General features: G+C 36.2%; 1 protein-coding gene across 3 annotated transcripts in view; it reads left to right on the top strand.

The window, feature by feature from the left end:
* The first annotated feature begins 598 nt into the window (after window positions 1-598).
* LOC127413713 (mitochondrial import inner membrane translocase subunit Tim23-like) overlaps window positions 599-19,467 on the top strand; it is a 37,025-nt gene continuing 18,156 nt past the window's right edge. For 2 of the 3 annotated variants that reach the window (XR_007892682.1, XM_051651075.1), the window contains exons 1-8: window positions 605-788; window positions 1,060-1,226; window positions 1,356-1,414; window positions 8,260-8,353; window positions 8,830-8,914; window positions 11,617-11,675; window positions 12,645-12,755; window positions 17,320-17,418. Coding sequence is in view for 2 of the 3 variants with exons in the window: in XM_051651075.1 (XP_051507035.1) it covers window positions 694-788; window positions 1,060-1,226; window positions 1,356-1,414; window positions 8,260-8,353; window positions 8,830-8,914; window positions 11,617-11,675; window positions 12,645-12,755; window positions 17,320-17,417 (768 nt within the window). In the remaining variant the exon portion in view is untranslated. Of the gene's footprint in view, window positions 789-1,059; window positions 1,227-1,355; window positions 1,415-8,259; window positions 8,354-8,829; window positions 8,915-11,616; window positions 11,676-12,644; window positions 12,756-14,798; window positions 15,325-17,319; window positions 17,419-19,467 lie in introns of those variants that run through there. The other variant, XM_051651076.1, reaches the window with a different exon arrangement.

The following is a 19,467-nucleotide window of genomic DNA, read 5'->3' as shown; positions in this document are numbered from 1 at the left end:
TTACTGAAAACACATACCATTACAAACATTTCATATCCACGTAAATACAATAAATAAACAGTATAAATAAAAATAAATAAATAAATAAATAAAATTAACCACATTGTATGTTGAATAGAATGTTTCCTATATATATATATATATATATATATATATATATATATATATATATATATATATATCAAAAATACATACATAAAATTAAATTTAAAAAAATCAATTTACACATTCCTTTTTTGAAACAGAACAATTGTTCAGTAAATATTAAGTAATAAACAGGATTTGGGGACTATGTTAACCTTTATTTTTACATGAAAATTAAACAAATATTTTGCCAAAAGGAAGAAAAAAACAAGGACAAAAAAACAAAATAATGGATAATAATCTCCATTTCAATGTTAAAAAGTGAATAAAAACTGTAGTGTGTGTGTGTGTGTGTGTGTGTGTGTGTGTGTGTGTGTGTATATATATATATATATGATGACTGTTCTCATGTATTTTGGTACAATCCGTATGCGTTTACATTTGGCCAGAAATCGTTTGCTGTCGCAAAATATGTCGTAAATGTTTTTTAAAAAAAGCTTTGCAAGTATACTAAATATTAACCGTTTATCATAATAACCACACTATTTATTCTTAAAATATACCGTAACAAAAAATGGACAATAAAAATATGGCTTAAAGGAATTAGACATGTTTTGGACGGATAGTTCAATGTCCCGAATACAGCTTACTTTACGGCAAACAGAGGAGGAACGACAAACATTCTGCATGCAGTGGTGGAAATGGCACGAGACCGTTTAAAAACGGCTTCATTCAAATAATTAATTTAATAGAGACGAAGAAGAAGCACACAATAGTGTTATTAAGGTTTTGACTGATTGTCCAATGTAACCGTAATGAATATAAGTGCAGTACAGGAACCCTGATTTGACCTAATTACTTACTTGCCAAGTTGAAGCTCATCGGAACTTAAAGATTTAATGAGTGTTCGTTAGTTAACACTAGTCTCTTAGAGCTATTTTCGTTAAGTAATTTATATATCTTTACATTTTTGAGTTGTCAAACAAAAGACGGTCTGCGGAGAAATAAAATAAACCCGAGTCTTGATATGGAGAAGGAGCCATCAGGAGCATCTAGTACAGATTCAGGAAGCACTGGAGGATTCGGTCTGTTTGGGTCAGCTGGCCCACAGTATTCAAAGACAGAGCTCGCTGGAGTGCCATGTAAGTCTGGGCATATGGACATACTCCATGTCTTTCCACATACTCCATTGACTGCTTACAGTGGTAACGTCCCACTTGTTTCATTGCACAAAGTGCATGATCTAACCAACAGTTTACTTTTCTTAACAGTGACAGGCATGAGTCGTCTGTCTCCATACCTTAATGTGGACCCCAGGTATCTCATACAGGTGCGATCTGAGATGGATTTATACTGATATGCAGTTAAAGTCATAAGTTTACATACATCTTAACCAAAAACATTTAAACTCAGGTTTTTACAATCTGACATTTAATCATAGAAAACATTCCCTGTCTTAGGTCAGTTAGGATCACTATTTTAAGAATGTGAAATGTCAGAATAATAGTTTTATTTCTTTTTATTTCTTCAAAATTGTATTTCTTTCATCACATTCCCAGTGGGTCAGAAATTTACATACAATTTGTTAGTATTTGGTAGCATTGCCTTTAAATTGTTTAACTTGGGTCAAACCTTTTGGGTAGACTTCATACAAGCTTCTCACAATAAGTTGCTGGAATTTTGGCCCATTCCTCCAGACAGAACTGGTGTAACTGAGTCAGGTTTGTAGGCCTCCTTGCTCGCACACGCTTTTTCAGTTCTGCCCACAAATTTTATATCAGATTGAGGTCAGGACTTTGTGATGGCCACTCCAATACCTTGACTTTGTTGTCTTTAAGCCATTTTGCCACAACTTTGGAGGAATGCTTGAGGTCGCTGTCCATTTGGAAGACCCATTTGCGACCAAACTTTAACTTCTTGGTTGATGTCTTGAGATGTTGCCTCAATATAGCCACATCATTTTCCTCATGATGCCATCTATTTTGTGAGGTGCACCAGTACCTCCTGAAACAAAGAACCCCCACAACATGATGCTGCCACCCCCATGCTTCACGGTTGGGATGGTGTTCTTTGGCTTGCAAGCCTCACCCTTTTTCCTCCAAACATAACAATCAATGGTCATTATGGCCAAACAATTCAATTTTTGTTTCATTAGACCAGAAGACATTTCTCCAAAAAGTGAGATCTTTGTCCCCATGTGCACTTGCAAACTGTAGTCTGGCTTTTTTATGGCAGTTTTGGAGCAATGGCTTCTTCCTGGCTGAGCAGCCTTTCAGAGTATGTTGATATAGGAATCGTTTTACTGTGGATATAGATACTTGTCTACATGTTTCCTCCAACATCTTCACAAGGTCCTTTGCTGTTGTTCTGGGATTGATTTGCACTTTTCACACCAAACTACGTTCATCTCTAGGAGACAGAATGCATCTCCTTCCTGAGCGGTGTGATGGCTGCGTGGTCCCATGTTGTTTATAGTTGCGTACTATTGTTTGTACAGATGAACGTGGTACCTTCAGGTGTTTGGAAATTGCTCCCAAGGATGAACCAGACTTGTGGAGGTCCATAATATTTTTTTCTGAGGTTTCTGGCTGATTTCTTTTGATTTTCCTATGATGTCAAGCAAAGAGGCACTGAGTTTGAAGGTAGGCCTTAAAATACATCCACAGGTACACCTCCAATTCAGAACACCTCCTATCAGAAGCTAATTGGCTAATTGTCTAAAGGCTTGACAACATTTTCTGGAATTTTCCAAGCTGCTTAAAGGCACAGTTAACTTAGTGTATGTAAACTTCTTACCCACTGGAATTGTGATATATTCAATTAAAAGTGAAACAATCTGTGTGTAAACAATTGTTGGGAAAATTACTTGTGTCATGCACAAAGTAGATGTCCTAAACAACTTGCTAAATCTATAGTTTGCTAGTATTAAATCTGTGGAGTGGTTAAAAAATGAGTTTTAATGACTTCAACTTAAGTGTATGTAAACTTCTGTCTTCAACTGTACCTCCTGTCTTTATTCATTCTCAGGAGTATTAAAAGTACTCAGAAATTATACTTAAGTGAAAGTATGGATACTGAGTGAAAGTTAAAAAAATTATTCACATTAAATTGTACTTGAGTATTAAAAAAGTAAAAAGTAACTTTTTTTCCTAGCTAGAATGAAATCAAGGTAGGAGATGTTAAATTCGATTGGTTTACATCACCTTTTTACTGTCTCCGTCGACTGTCGTATTTCTCCCCCAGTGGCATTCACAACCTGGTCATAGAATCATGTTACAATAACTAAGTTTTTGCAAAATTATTTTTATGTGGCCTGTTGTACGTAACACGATAATTTCTTGGTGAAATGAACACTAGAGGCGCTAAAACAACAACTTTTGTCCCCTTTCACTCAAATCACGAGTAAAACTGCAGATTATCAGTTCATAAACACTTACTTTTTACCCTGTTACTCACACAATGCTATCTTATTACATATAAACACTTTTACTGTAGCGGATGACTAATTTTAACGTTTACATAACCAACTACATTTACAAGCTTGTTTAAGTGTGATCAAATTGCACGGAAGCTCAATCGATAGAGTGTTGCATATGCAATACAAAGGATCGGGGTAAGAGTCCTGAAGAGCACGCGAGACGACACGTGAGCTGAAAGTGTCATAGAAGCACCACAAAATGACGTGGTTGCTTAAGAAATTGTGTTTTTCATGTCACATTTGCTTTTTATGACACTACCAGTTAGGTTTTGTTTTAAGGTTTAGGGAAGGGAGATCAGTTTTGTTGATTTAAATCTCAATAGAACACTAACCTTTAAAACTTCATCTGTTTGGGAAAACACTTCACTCACTTTTAGCGCCACACAGTGGACATTTCACTTCGGAGATGTGTAATGAACCACAAAATTGTATTTTGCTACAACGTTCCCACAGTCACGCAGTGTTCCTTGCATGGGAGAAGGCACTCACGAATTGTGATGTCAGAGCACCCAGCTGCTTGAAACATAGAGAAAGATAAAAAATTAAAATAAGCTTTAAAGAAAGTTAGTAATGTTGTTGGTTTTGTGAATTGTTTTCTGAGGTTTGCTGCCAAACCTTGCTGTTGAGCAGATGGATGAATTCAATACAATTCATAATTAATATTTGCTCATATTCCATTATTTCTATTCTCATTATTATTTTCATCATTATCATGCTGGTTTTATGGTTATTATAATTAATAGTTGCCCAGCAACGACAAAAACAATAATAATTCAGCAAATAGGGAATAGAAATTCATAGATCAGGACTAATTTATTGCGATTATAATTTAAAATCTAGTCGACAGTCGGGTTGTGTGCGTTCATATGTGGTATCATCTTGTGAGTTATTGAATACATCTATAGAGCAACAGTGTGTCTCGCGCCGCTTTTCACCCGTTCTGTTTCTGATGAGCTCGCTGCACGCGACAACAAACCCAGCGTGAGAGAGTCGTGAACAAACGACTCTTTTGAATTGGATCTTTTTTTATGAATCATCCGAAAAGTGAGGGTTTGAACTCAGGAGCTCAGGTTAGCAATTTGAATCAGATTCCCTTTCTCAGCGAATCAGTCGTAAGTGAACTCACAGCTGGGAGTGCAGACATTTCAAAATAAGAGTCCCATGCGTATTTCGGGCTTCTTTACAATTAAAAGTCCAGTATTGTGTACAACTTTTTTTTTTTCTCCTGGTAATTATTGATTGGGATCGGAGCAGCACAATAAACTGCATCAGGGATTTCATTCAATTTGCACTCTTCTAGTCTCTGTGTCTGGGCCATCTGGTAACAGTAAAAGACTAAGGCAATATTGTAAAACATGTATATACTGTGTGTGTGTATATATATATATATATATATATATATATATATATATATATATATATATATATATATACATATATACATACACTACACTACCGGTCAAAAGTTTTGAAACACTTACTCATTCTTTATAAAAAAAATTTTTTTCATATTTTAGAATAATAGTAAAGTCATCAAAACTATGGAATAACATAAATGGAACTATGGGAATTATGTTGTGACTAAACAAAATCCAAAATAAATCAAAACTGTGTTATATTTTAGCATCTTCAAAGTAGTCACCCTTTGCCTAGAATTTGCAGAAATGTACTCTTGACATTTTCTCAACTAACTTCTTGAGGTATCACCCTGGGATGCTTTTTAAACAGTATTGAAGGAGTTCCCATCTATGTTGGGCACTTATTGGCTGCTTTTCTTTATTATTTGGTCCAAGTCATCAATTTCAAAAACTTTTTTTAAATTAATGGTGGCACAATTATATTGTTAATTTCAAACATTTAAGCATGCGCCTTCAGATCAAAAGATTTTTAAGATCATGAGAAACATTTCAGTCAAGTGTTTCAAAACATTTGACCGGTAGTGTGTATATACATATATATACAGGTGCATCTCAATAAATTAGAATGTCATGAAAAAGTTCATTTATTTCAGTAATTCAACTCAAATTGTGAAACTCGTGTATTAAATAAATTCAATGCACACAGACTGAAGTAGTTTAAGTCTTTGGTTCTTTTAATTGTGATGATTTTGGCTCACATTTAACAAAAACCCACCAATTCACTATCTCAAAAAATTAGAATATGGTGACATGCCAATCAGCTAATCAACTCAAAACACCTGCAAAGGTTTCCTGAGCCTTCAAAATGGTCTCTCAGTTTGGTTCACTAGGCTACACAATCATGGGGAAGACTGCTGATCTGACAGTTGTCCAGAAGACAATCATTGACACCCTTCACAAGGAGGGTAAGCCACAAACATTCATTGCCAAAGAAGCTGGCTGTTCACAGAGTGCTGTATCCAAGCATGTTAACAGAAAGTTGAGTGGAAGGAAAAAGTGTGAAGAAAAAGATGCACAACCAACCGAGAGAACCGCAGCCTTATGAGGATTGTCAAGCAAAATCGATTCAAGAATTTGGGTGAACTTCACAAGGAATGGACTGAGGCTGGGGTCAAGGCATCAAGAGCCACCACACACAGACGTGTCAAGAAATTTGGCTACAGTTGTCGTATTCCTCTTGTTAAGCCACTCCTGAACCACAGACAACGTCAGAGGCATCTTACCTGGGCTAAGGAGAAGAAGAACTGGACTGTTGCCCAGTGTTCCAAAGTCCTCTTTTCAGATGAGAGCAAGTTTTGTATTTCATTTGGAAACCAAGGTCCTAGAGTCTGGAGGAAGGGTGGAGAAGCTCATAGCCCAAGTTGCTTGAAGTCCAGTGTTAAGTTTCCACAGTCTGTGATGATTTGGGGTGCAATGTCATCTGCTGGTGTTGGTCCATTGTGTTTTTTGAAAACCAAAGTCACTGCACCCGTTTACCAAGAAATTTTGGAGCACTTCAGGCTTCCTTCTGCTGACCAGCTTTTTAAAGATGCTGATTTCATTTTCCAGCAGGATTTGGCACCTGCCCACACTGCCAAAAGCACCAAAAGTTGGTTAAATGACCATGGTGTTGGTGTGCTTGACTGGCCAGCAAACTCACCAGACCTGAACCCCATAGAGAATCTATGGGGTATTGTCAAGAGGAAAATGAGAAACAAGAGACCAAAAAATGCAGATGAGCTGAAGGCCACTGTCAAAGAAACCTGGGCTTCCATACCACCTCAGCAGTGCCACAAACTGATCACCTCCATGCCACGCCGAATTGAGGCAGTAATTAAAGCAAAAGGAGCCCCTACCAAGTATTGAGTACATATACAGTAAATGAACATACTTTCCAGAAGGTCAACAATTCACTAAAAATGTTTTTTTTATTGGTCTTATGATGTATTCTAATTTTTTGAGATAGTGAATTGGTGGGTTTTTGTTAAATGTGAGCGAAAATCATCACAATTAAAAGAACCAAAGACTTAAACTACTTCAGTCTGTGTACATTGAATTTATTTAATACACGAGTTTCACAATTTGAGTTGAATTACTGAAATAAATGAACTTTTCCACGACATTCTAATTTATTGAGATGCACCTGTATATATATATATATATATATATATATATATATATATATATATATATATAATATTAGTACAGTACTGTGCAAAAGTTTTAGGCACTTGTGAAAAATGTTGCATAGTGAAGATGTAATTTATCACTTAATGTAATACAAAGTCCAGAAAACATAAAAAAAGCTAAATCAATATTCGCTGTGACCACCTTTGCCTTTAAAACAGCCCCAGTTCTTCTAGGTACACCTGGTTGTTGGCAGATAGGATGTTTCAAGCTTCTTGGAGAATTTGCCACAGTTCTTCTATCTATTTAGGCTGTCTCAATTGCTTCTGTCTCTTTTTGTAATCCCAGACTGACTCAATATTCAGTGGGGGGCTTTGTGGGGGCCATGACATCTGTTGCAGGGCTCCCTGTTCTTCTATTCTGATCTTTTCTATTTGCAAAATTAATGTTCGGGAGTCTAACATTTATATTTCCTTTTGAAACACTAAATCTGAAAATATAAATATCCATCTTAAGACAAATGCTTTTGTGAAACATCTTATGTGCCAAAGACTTTTGCACAGTACTATATATATATATTTGCAATGTGAATGGTCATTTTTGACTTCATAACTGTCTAATCTGTAGAAGTAGGAGGCGTTTAGGATAAAGTTTAGGACAAAAACTGTCAGTGTTTCTCACTTTGTGCTCATAGTTTTGAATGAATACACCACATTCAGTTGGGCGGTCACATACAGTCTAGTCACGCAGATATTTCAACGGATCCGAAGCGCTAATCAGATCCGAAATTCCACCTCCGCAGATGGTCAGAACTCCACACAGCTGCCGTGCGATACTCCATTTGAAATGACTGACCTCTGGTCTGTCATCTGTCGTTTGTCGGATGCAGTATAAAGGTGGCATCAGTCCAGTAAGACAAAAGAAAATTATCTGCAAAAATGTAGTGAGTACTTTTTAAATTAAATTGTAAGAAGTAAAAAGTACTATTTTTTTTCTTTGGAAATGTAATTAAGTAAAAGTACAAATATTCAGTTTAAGCTGCACTTGAGTAAAGTATAACACTTTAGTATTTGTACTCAATTACTTTACACCCCTGTTCATTCTTCACATTTGAGATTTGTAAAGTGTCCCTTACTAGAACTCATCTCTCTGTCATTATCAATGTGCTTGCAGGATACAGATGAATTCATTTTGCCCACTGGAGCAAATAAGACGAGAGGACGCTTTGAGCTGGCTTTCTTTACTATTGGTGGTTGCTGTATCACAGGTATCTTACCTGTTCTTCCTCACAAAAGTGTTTCCCTGAATCACATCAATTATACTTCAAATTCCCCCTCCATATATAAATATATATGGCATATACACAGTTTATACAAAGTGTAATGGAAAGATTTACATGAATTATAGAATTTCTTAGCATTGGTATGCCCCCCTTTTGCTTTAATGTGAGCATGCACTCAAGCTGGCATGAACTTCACAAGTTTGTATAAAACCTGATGATCATGTTATCCAACATGATTTGAGAATGTTCCAGAGAGTATCTTGTGTTTCAATGGAAAAAAGGAGGTCTAGTTAACATGGTCAGTGTTACATATATGAAATGTGTCTTTGTTTTACATTTTTCGAAATCCTGAAATGAAACAAATCCCAGATTTTCAATGTGGTCCCACTGTAAATACAGGTAGGCTGAATTGCTTACTGTGTTTTATATATACATACGTATATCCATATTTTGGCATACAGGTGCTCTGTTTGGAGCGATGAATGGACTTAGAATGGGTTTGTCTGAAACCAGAAACATGGCTTTGTCCAAACCTCGCAACGTACAGTGAGTACTGCAACAGCATTCTTTTCTGATCACAAACTGTCAAAGTACAAAACTGTGACTTTGCAGATAGGCAAAAAATATACTTAAAATATACAGTATAACAGTTCCATCTTTTTAATTAAATGTACCTGGACAGGATAAACAGGTTATCCACAACTTTAACTGTTGTTTTATTTGTATCTATTATCACAGTTCCTAGTTTCGTAAATAATCAACCAGCAGAGGGCAGTGTCCACCATAGTGTTTAACAGCAGAAGTAGGTTTCCTAGGAAAGATGAGGTCAGGTCACTCAAAGTAGAGGTATTCCATGATGTCAGAGACAGCACATTGTTGTGAATACGCTGAAAAACCATACTGAGCCTTGTTTCCTTTGATTTGTGGTGATAGACCACTTTCCAGTGTAACCAGACAATTTTTGAGCAGACAATTGTGACTTTCACTTTTCTTTTGAATTCAAGTTCTTTAAAAATAGAATGAGGGACAACTGTATAATATAGCAAATACTTAAAAAATTATTCAATCTGGGGCCTGGGTAGCTCAGTGGTAAAATACGCTGGTTACCACCCCTGGAGTTCGCTAGTTCGAATCCCAGGGTGTGCTGAGTGACTCCAGCCAGATCTCCTAAGCAACCAAATTGGCCCGGGGTAACCTCTTTGTGGTCGCTGTAATGTGGTTCGTTCTCAGAGGGACGCGTGGTGAGTTGTGCGTGGTTGATGCTCAACTCACCATGCACCACAGTGGATGGCGTGAAGCCTCCACACGTGCTATGTCTCCGTGGAAATGCGCTCAACAAGCCACGTGATAAGATGCACGGGTTGACGATCTCAGATGCGGAGGCAACTGGGATTCGTCCTTCGCCACCCAGACTGAGGCAAATCACTACGCCACCATGAGGACTTAAAAGCACATTGGGAATTGGGCATTCCAAATTGGAAGAAAAAGGGGAAACCCTCCCCACCCCCCCCAAAACATTTTTTTTTTTATTAAATCTTTGATCATAAGTGTGGAAAAATATAAATCCTAAAACTGTTGTAAGATCACTTTAGGTAAATTAGTTATTTAGAAACTGTTAGAAACAAGGAAATATAAATTAAGAAATTATTTACTAAAACTTTATACACTCAGTGACCACTTTATTAGGTACACCTCTACACTTATTCATGCGATTATCTGATCAGTCAATCGTGTGGAAGCAGTGCAGTGCATGAAATCATGCAGATACGGTCAGGAACTTGAGGCGAATGGGCTACAACAGTAGAACACTACGTCGTTTTCCACTTCTTTTAGCCAAGAACAGAAAACTGAGGCTGCAGTGGGCTTTTTGACCAATGAATTTCCATGACTTTTCTATGACCTTTGCAGTCATTGGTTATTACTGGATAAGGATTTCTTAAATTAATTTTGATTCAGTCCGAATCGCTAATGAATCTTCCAGGCTGATTTGTGAATCGGTTTGACCAATTCCTTGAAAAGAACCGACTCGCTCACAAAAGAGAACAATTGATTCACAAAGCAGAAGTCAAATGTTTGAGAGCACAGCAAAACTAGAAAATAATTGATTTTTCACTATAGAAATTTCTATAATTCTGATTTGTGAAAACAGCTCTTCTGAAATGTGACATGTGGCTTTAAAAAGCAAATCGCACAGTAAAAACTGATTCAGTAAGCTGATTTCAAGACTATAGATTGAGACACAAATTTGATCCTGATCTTACAACACTCTGCATGTTCCACTTCTGTCAATGTTTGTGTTTTTGCAGCTGTTATCAGGGCTGGATAATACTTTGAACAACAAATTTCAGCATTGATTCAAATTGACTATATATTAATATGTTGTTTTCTTATTACTGAATTCAAGCTTGCAGTGATGCACGACTAGACATTGACATTTTCTGTTATTTTGTACATATTGTTTTACTTATGTTATGTATATAATTTGCAGATATTTTAGGCTGTCAATAAAGATTTGGTGTGATGGCTTGCTCTCAAATAAATCTTTGTGTACACACCTGTGTGACCCACAGCATGATGTTGTCAAGGCTGCGTTGAGGGTGTTCACGTGAAGTTTGTAGCTTGTTGCATGTGTAGTGTGGGCCAAAGTCTGCCACTCTACTGCTGTCTTACGTGCAGGTCTACTTCAGATCTCAGCACATTTATAGGATATTTGGGTGAAAGATTGTTATGATCCTGCTGTAATAATGTACTCTCTTAAAGATAGTGGCATGTCTGTTTTATTCAGTGAGAGGTCAAGGAAATTGTTCATAAACTATCCAACCTTGAAAGAACAGGTGATCATCCATGTGTTATAAAAATACTTTTGATTTGTTTAACTTTTTTTTTTTTTTTTTTTTGGTCAGTACATATTTCTTATACTTCCATTTTTGCTGTATCATTTTTTGATGACTTTTATTATTATTATTCAGGGAAAAGCTGTATAAACAGCCTGTTTGTTAAAAGTGTAATATGATGTTGAGGAAACCATGCACCCTTGTTTTTCAATGCCTGCTTGTCTGTTTTAATTGCATTTGACACTATATTGTTCCTGTAGCTCATCTGATAGAGCATGGCAATGTACATTTTAGGCATACAACATTTTTTCATTTCTGTAAATGTCGAGACCTTTTGTAGTTGTGTCATTCTTTGTTATTTACGTCAATTGTGACTTTATTTTCATCTTTAAATCTGGATCCTTTCCAATTCAGAATCCTGAATATGGTGACCCGCCAAGGTGCCACATGGGCAAATACTCTGGGCTCAATAGGTAAGTGGCCCAATTTCAGTCTCCTTCCCCATCATATCTCATTGATTTCTAGTCAGCTCAATGCTCTCACTCATTTGAAATGAGAGCAGATCATGCTTGTTTTCTGAGCTTACGAATACAACACTTTACAATAAGGTTCCATTGGTTATCATTAGTTAACTACATTAGTTAACATGAACTAACAATGAACAATACTTTTATGGCTTTTTATTAATCCTGGTTATTTTTAACATATACATTTTTAAATGGATTTGTTAACATTACTTAACGCATTATGAACTAACAATGAACATTTGTATTTCTATAAACTAACATTAACAAAGATGAATTAATGCTGTAAACAAGTTATTGTCTATTGTTAGTTCATGATACCTAATGCATTAACTAAGGGAAAATGTACAGTCAGCTGGTTGTTATCACAAAATAAACCCAGACAGGTCTTGTGTCAGCCTGAAGGGGTTTATTTTGTGATAACAACCAGCTGACTGTACATTATCCCACTTATTACATGGCTATGAAACATAGATATGCATTGAAATTATGTAATTATGTGAGAACTTCTGAAATCCACCTCCAGTTTGCGTCTGAGATCTGTTGGTGTTTATTTAGTAAATTATTAAATAAATGCACATGAAACATTGATTTGAGTTTATTTTATTAACATACTTGAAGAGATCTCAAAGTGATCCGAGAAGCAGGAGCTCGCAATATCTGGATGACCATTCTGATACGTCTTTATCCCTGGATGTGCGGTTGTTACTCAGAGATATCAGACCACTAGATGGTGCCATTTACCAATCAGAATCGAGTATACAAGAGCATTGTGTAAATGCTAATGTTAACAAATGGAGCCTTGTTATAAAGTGCTACCAATGTGTTTTAATTTACTAGTGTTCACTTACAATTGTTTTCATATATTTAATGCATACAACCAATCCCTGTGCTGAATTGAGTGTATTATGTGTTTAGCTCTGCTCTACAGTGTATTTGGTGTGGTCATAGAGAAGGCCAGAGGGGCAGAGGATGACATCAACACGATTGTTGCGGGGACAATGACTGGTGTGCTCTACAAATCTCCAGGTGGAAGTGCTAAATAGTTTCAATTGAAACTTTGATTAATATATGTTCATATAAATGGCCCCAAAATGTATTTGGACACTTAAGCCACATATGAATGCCATTGCATTAGATAACAAAAGACTATGTGGCACTTATTTCAAGGAAAGATAGTTCAAGCTCACTTTTCAAGTAAAGGTTTGTTAGGTTTTTAATCATATACCAATATATGTACTGATAAAAATTAAGACAAAATATTTGTTCACTTTCTGGTTATGAAACAGTAGTGGAACGTTTATATTCACCTGTGAATACTAAGAAAACCGAAGTTAATTCTGAAGAAAGTGTAATTTTTTGGAGATGCCACTTGATTTGATATTTTGTTATCTAATGCAATGAAATACATACATTTTGTGTTTTAAAAAAGTGTTTTTTATGTGTCCAAATACCTTTTTCCCCCACTGTATTTTCATATCGGAAAGTATATAAATGCCGATCTGGTAAGCATTATATAATGACTTGATAATGAAGCGTTACCATGGATGTTGTAGACCCTATTCATTAAAATGTATTTTATTTTTGAATTACACTGTAGTTCCATGTTAAAAACAATTGTTATGACTATTGTGCAAAAACAAAACAAACAAAAAAACAATATAGATCAGTTAATGCCATTCTCTGGTAATAACACAAACTTTTAACAGTTCTTATAAGGAAAACCAGGGTAGAATTCACCTGCAGGTGTTTTTAGCTGTTTTTCTATAGTCCTGAAAAACCTCTTTCATATGCCAAACAAGGATTGCTGGGCTTTTCTAAAGTTTGGTTGCTTTCTTATTTTTGTTATGAAGAAAATAGGATGAACTCCTGTGCTAGAACATATTTTCCCATCCTGATTTGCTGCAGAGTTCTTTGTAGGGACGTTCCTGAAGAGATCAGAACAAGATATGAGCAGTTTGTCTTCTGTGTCTTCCAAAGCCATTCAGAATCCCCAAATCACAAGATCACTCATAACTTTCTTTATCTCATGTTTCAAAGTCATGTTCCACACAGACAATATCTAAACATATTTACAAGCACAGATGAAGTGTCCAATGACAATTTGCCTAAATAGTATTTAAGACACACTTAAAAATGTATGATGTTATTGCAATAGATATTAAACCAAATGGATTTTATTTTAAAGAAAGATAGCACGAGCAAAATAATTTGCAAAAAATAAGTTTTTGTTTTAAATGATGTAAAATTACTGTTTAAAATGTAGACAAGGCATATTTGGACAATCTCTGGTTGTCAGAAGTTAGTGGAACATGTCCTCAGTTAAAGGGAAAGTTCACCCAAAAAATTAAACTTCTCTCATCATTTACTCACCCTTATGCCACCCCAAATGTGTGTGACTTTCTTTCTTCTGCAGAACACAAATGAAGATTTTTAGAAGAATATTTAAGCTCTGTAGGTCCATTCAATGCAAGTGAATGGTGACCAACATTTCAAAGCTCCAAAAGCACATAAAGGCATCATAAAAGTTATCCATAATGGCCAATAGACTCCAGTGGTTAAATCTAAATCTTCAGAAGTGATATAATAAGGGTGGATGAGAAATGGATCAATATTTAAGTCCTTTTTTACTATCAATCTCCATTTTCACGTTCACATTCTTCTTTTGCTTTTGGTGATTCACATTCTTTATGTAAATGTATGCCATCTACTTTGCAGGGAGGAGAATTTGTAGTAAAAAAGGACTTAAATATTGATCCATTTCTCATCCACCCTTATTATATCGCTTCTGAAGATTTAGATTTAACCACTGGAGTCTATTGGCCATTATGGGTAACTTTTATGATGCCTTTATGTGCTTTTGGAGCTTTGAAATGTTGGTCACCATTCACTTGCATTGAATGGACCTACAGAGGTGATATATTCTTCTAAAAATCTTCATTTGTGTTCTGCAGAAGAAAGAAAGTCATACACATCTGGGATGGCATGGGTGAGTAAATGATGAGAGAATTTTCATTTTTGGGTGAACTATTACTTTAATGTGATGAAATTCACCTGTGGTTACTCTTATAGGACACCTGTGTGAACTTGAGGGAAACTGACTTCATACATCCATTAAAATCACATTGGGACCAGTTGGTTAAAAGTGAAAATGACTAAGAAAAAGTTAGTTCTGAGACATCATATGTCTGCAGATGCCACTGATATTTTATTATCTTATTCAAATGCATTGAAATTCAGACATTTAGTAAGTGTGACTCAAGTGCCCAAGGGGAGTCTCATTTCCACTCATGAGTTCATTCTGCACTTATCAAGCCTCCACTTATGGTGGGTGTGGAGTCTTCACAGTTGTCAAAGCTCTATCGCTCTTCTCCATCAGGGTGAGGAAGTTAAATTCTGTTTCATCAGTCTGACGGCACTGACATCTGTGAGACTATCACTTGAGAATTTTTAAGTTTTTTAAAATTTAACAAGATTTAGTCTGTATTGTGTTCTTTGTTTTACACTCTACGGGCTGCACAATAAACAATAAATCTCTATGATTGCTAAATGTTTTGTTTGTTAATGCAGTACCATCATAGAAACTCATGTTCAAGTTCTCCATAATTTAACATGCAATATATATATATATATATATATATATATATATATATATATATATATATATATATATATATATATATATTTTTACTAGATGTCAGGGTGCATTTGATTGCATTTATTTTGTGATTTTACAGAGAACATGAGAAGTGGAATAGGGTGACCAGTAAGTACAGTGCATTCATAAAGTATTCAGAACCCTTTTTTTTTCACATTGTTGCAGCCTTATGCTAAAATGCTTTAAATTATTATTATTTTTTTACATCAATCTGCACTCCATACCCCATAATGACCACAAAAAGCAAATGTATAAAAAAGTATTCAGACCCTTAACTCAGTACTTTGTTGAAGCACCTTTGGCAGGGATTACAGCCTCAAGTCTTTTTGGGTATGATGCGACAAGCTTTGCACACCTGGATTTGGGGATTTTCTGCCATTCTTCTATGCAGATCCTCTCAAGCTCTGTCAGGTTGGATGGGGACTGCCGGTAGACAGCCATTTTCAGGTCTCTCCAGAGATGTTCGATCTGGGTTCAAGTCCGGACTCTGGCTGGACCACTCAAGGACATTCACAGAGTTGTCCCTAAACCACTCTTGCGTTGTCTCGGCTGTGTGCTTAGGGTCATTGTCCTGTTGGAAGGTGAACCTTTGGGCCAGTCTGAGGTCCTGAGCACTCTGGACCAGGTTTTCATTAAGGATATCTCTGTATTGTGCTGCGTTCAGCTTTCCTTCATCCTTGACTAGTTCCTCGGTCCCTGCTGCTGAAAAACACCCCCACAGCATGATGCTACCACCACCATGCTTCACTGCTGGGATGGTATTGCGCTGGTGATGAGCGGTGCCTGGTTTCCTCCAGACATGATGCTTGGAATTGAGGCCAAACAGTTCTATCTTCATTTCATCAGACCAGAGAATCTTGTTTCTCACAGTCTGAGAGTCCTTAAGGTGCTTTTTTGCAAATCCCAAGCGGGATTTCATGTGTCTTGCACTGTGGAGAGGCTTCCATCTGGCCACTCTGCCATAAAGCCTAGATCGGTGGAGTGTTGCAGTGATGGTTGTCCTTCGGTAAGTTTCTCACATATCCACATGATCTCTGTAGCTCAACCAGAGTGACCATCGGGTTCTTGGTCACCTCTCTTACTAAGGCCCTTCTCACCCGATTGCTCAGTTTGGTCAGGTGGCCAGCTCTAGGAAGAGTCCTAGTTGTTCCAAACTTCTTCCATTTAAGAATTATGGAGGCCACTGTGCTCTTGGGAACCTTCAATGCAGCAGATTGTTTTATTATTATTTATTTATTTTATTTTTTTTTTTTGTAGCCTTCCCCCGATCTGTGCCTCAAAACAATCCTATCTCTGAGCTCTGCAGGCAGTTTCTTTGACCTCATGGCTTGGTTTTTGCTCAAATATGCATTTTCAGCTGTGAGATCTTATATGAACAGGTGTGTGCCTTTCCAAATCATGTCCAATCAATTGAATTTGCTACAGGTGGACTCCAGTCAAAGTGTAGATACATCTCAAAGATGATTCAGAGAAATGGGATGCACCTGAGCTAAATTTCAAGTGTCATTGCAAAGGATCTGAATACTTATGTCAGTGTGATATTTCAGTTTTTTCTTTTTTAATAAATTTGCAAAGTTATCATTATGGAGTATGGCGTGTAGATTGATGTAAAAAAAAATGATAATATAAAGCATTTTAGCATAAGGCTGCAACATAACAAAATGTGAAAAATGAAGGATTATGAATACACTGTATAGCATAGAGAGCTGCGTGGAGAAAGTACCTAATAGGATAGAAATCCTTTTCAAAGAGAGAGAATCATTATCATTAAATAAATATAATTATTTAATAAATTAAAGCCGTCACAATTCTCTAAACCTGCCGTGGAGGAGTGAAGTTCATTGAGATGTATTCATAGATCAAATCTGGGGAAATTGCTAATCCTGTTGTTTTTGTAATTTCCTGAGATTGCACATGTACTGTGTTTTGTTGCAGGAGGTTTGCGTGGGGCAGCCCGGGGTGGGTTGGTTGGGCTGACCTTTTCTGGACTCTATGCCCTGTACAATAACTGGGACCATCTGAAGGGCTACTGAGGTAACTGCTAAGATCCTGAACAAATCATAGTTAACGTAAGAAATGTATGGACATTTAAATGGTACAATGTCTTTGAGCTTTAGGTCTTGTCTGTAAAGTAGAAGGAACTGCAGTTCAAGCTCAAATTCCCTTTATATTTGAAGAAGCATGCTAAATTGAATTGTCTAAAATGATTTAACACTGTTTAATCTCACCATGCTGTGCAATATTTTATTGAGCTAATGACCAACAAAATGTAGTATTGAACAAAAACTGCAGTATGAAACCTGTCAATGACCCAAATATCACATTGTACAGCAAGATATATCTTGCTTATGAATTACACCGTTTTAATTTTTTTTTTTTTTTACATTGAGTCTCTTTACTATAGACTTCACTTTTCAAGGAAGTATAAACAAGTAATTTTGATTTAACACATTTGGTTCTATATTTCACTTGCTGTTCTCCATCAGTGTAGACTATTTCATGAGCTTTGGTCAAGTGCAATTACGCTTCTCCCCAAATGATTTGTATAAAACATTTCTTTAATGCATAAATTCTGCAGTGCATTTTGCAGTCATAACTTATTTTCTAACATTTTAATATCTTTTTATTTTTCATTTGTGTTTGTATATTTTTTTTAATTTTTTTTTTAAACTTTGTTTTAAAATAACAAGTAAATGTTGTCAAGAGCAAAATTAAACATTGTATATAGGGCCAAATTACTAGAAATTGAATCATTAAAAAAAAATACATCATTTAATATATAGTGAAAAAAAAATCTAATTAAATTACTAAATAAATCAATAAATGCTCCTTGTATAGAACTAGTTTGCATCCGTTTTCATTTTAAAATTTTCTTTGGGCACAAGCTTTGTGTCTTTTCTTTTCAGGGTAATGGTTATCGGGACGTCACTCAATGACAGTGGGCGAAAATGAGAATATATATATATATATATATATATATTTACACACAGATCAGCCACAACATTAAAACCACCTGCCTAATTTTGTGTAGGTCCACCTCGTGCCACCAAAACAGTGCCAACCTGCATCTCAGAATAGCATTCTGAGATGATATTATTCTCACCACGATTATACAGAGCGGTTATCTGAGTTACCATAGACTTTGTCAGTTCAAACCAATCTGGCCATCCTCTGTTGACCTCTCTCATCAGCAAGGCATTTCTGTCTGCAGAACTGCCCCTCACTAGATATTTTTAGTTTTTGGCATCATTCAGATTAAATTCTAGAGACTGTTGTGTGTGGAAAATCCCAGGAGATCAGCAGTTACAGATATACTCAAACTAGCCCATCTGGCACCAACAATCATGCCACGCTGCAAATCACTGAGATCACTTTTTTGCCCCATTCTGATGGTTGATGTGAAAATTAACTGAAACTCCTGACCCGCATCTGCATGATTTTATGCACTGCATTGCTGGCACACGACTGGCTGATTAGATTATCACATGGATGGTTGGTGCCAGATGGGCTAGTTTGAGTATTTCTGTAACTGCTGATGATCTGGGATTTTCACACACAACAGTCTCTAGAATTTACTCTGAATGGTGCCAAAAACAAAAAATATCCAGTGAGGGGCAGTTCTGTGGACAGAAATGCCTTGTTGATGAGAGAGGTCAACAGAGGATGGTCAGACTGGTTTGAGCTGACAAAGTCTACGGTAACTCAGATAACTGCTCTGTACAATTGTGGCGAGAAGAATATAATATCAGAATGCTATTCTGAGATGCGGGTTGGTGCTGTTTTGACAGCACGAGGGGTACCTACACAATATTAGGCAGGTGGTTTTATGTTGTGGCTGATCGATGTATATATATTTGGTAATTGTAAATGTGAATAAATGATACTTAAGCACATCTGTCATTTTATCCTTCAATGCATGAATGGCTTATAGAATAATTGTCAGCAATGTTTTAAGACAACTGAAATTAAATGTACAGTCAATAACTGGATTTAAGTATGTTTAATTTATCAATATGTCTGTGAATTAAATAAACCTGTGATAAAATGCCATATCTTTTTACTGCTGTTCATTTTGTTTCACGC

Source organism: Myxocyprinus asiaticus, chromosome 23 (genome assembly GCF_019703515.2).
Source record: "Myxocyprinus asiaticus isolate MX2 ecotype Aquarium Trade chromosome 23, UBuf_Myxa_2, whole genome shotgun sequence".
NCBI classification, from domain to species: Eukaryota; Metazoa; Chordata; class Actinopteri; order Cypriniformes; family Catostomidae; genus Myxocyprinus; species Myxocyprinus asiaticus.
Note: the sequence above shows the minus strand (reverse complement) of the source record. Positions and strands in the feature narration are given on the sequence as shown.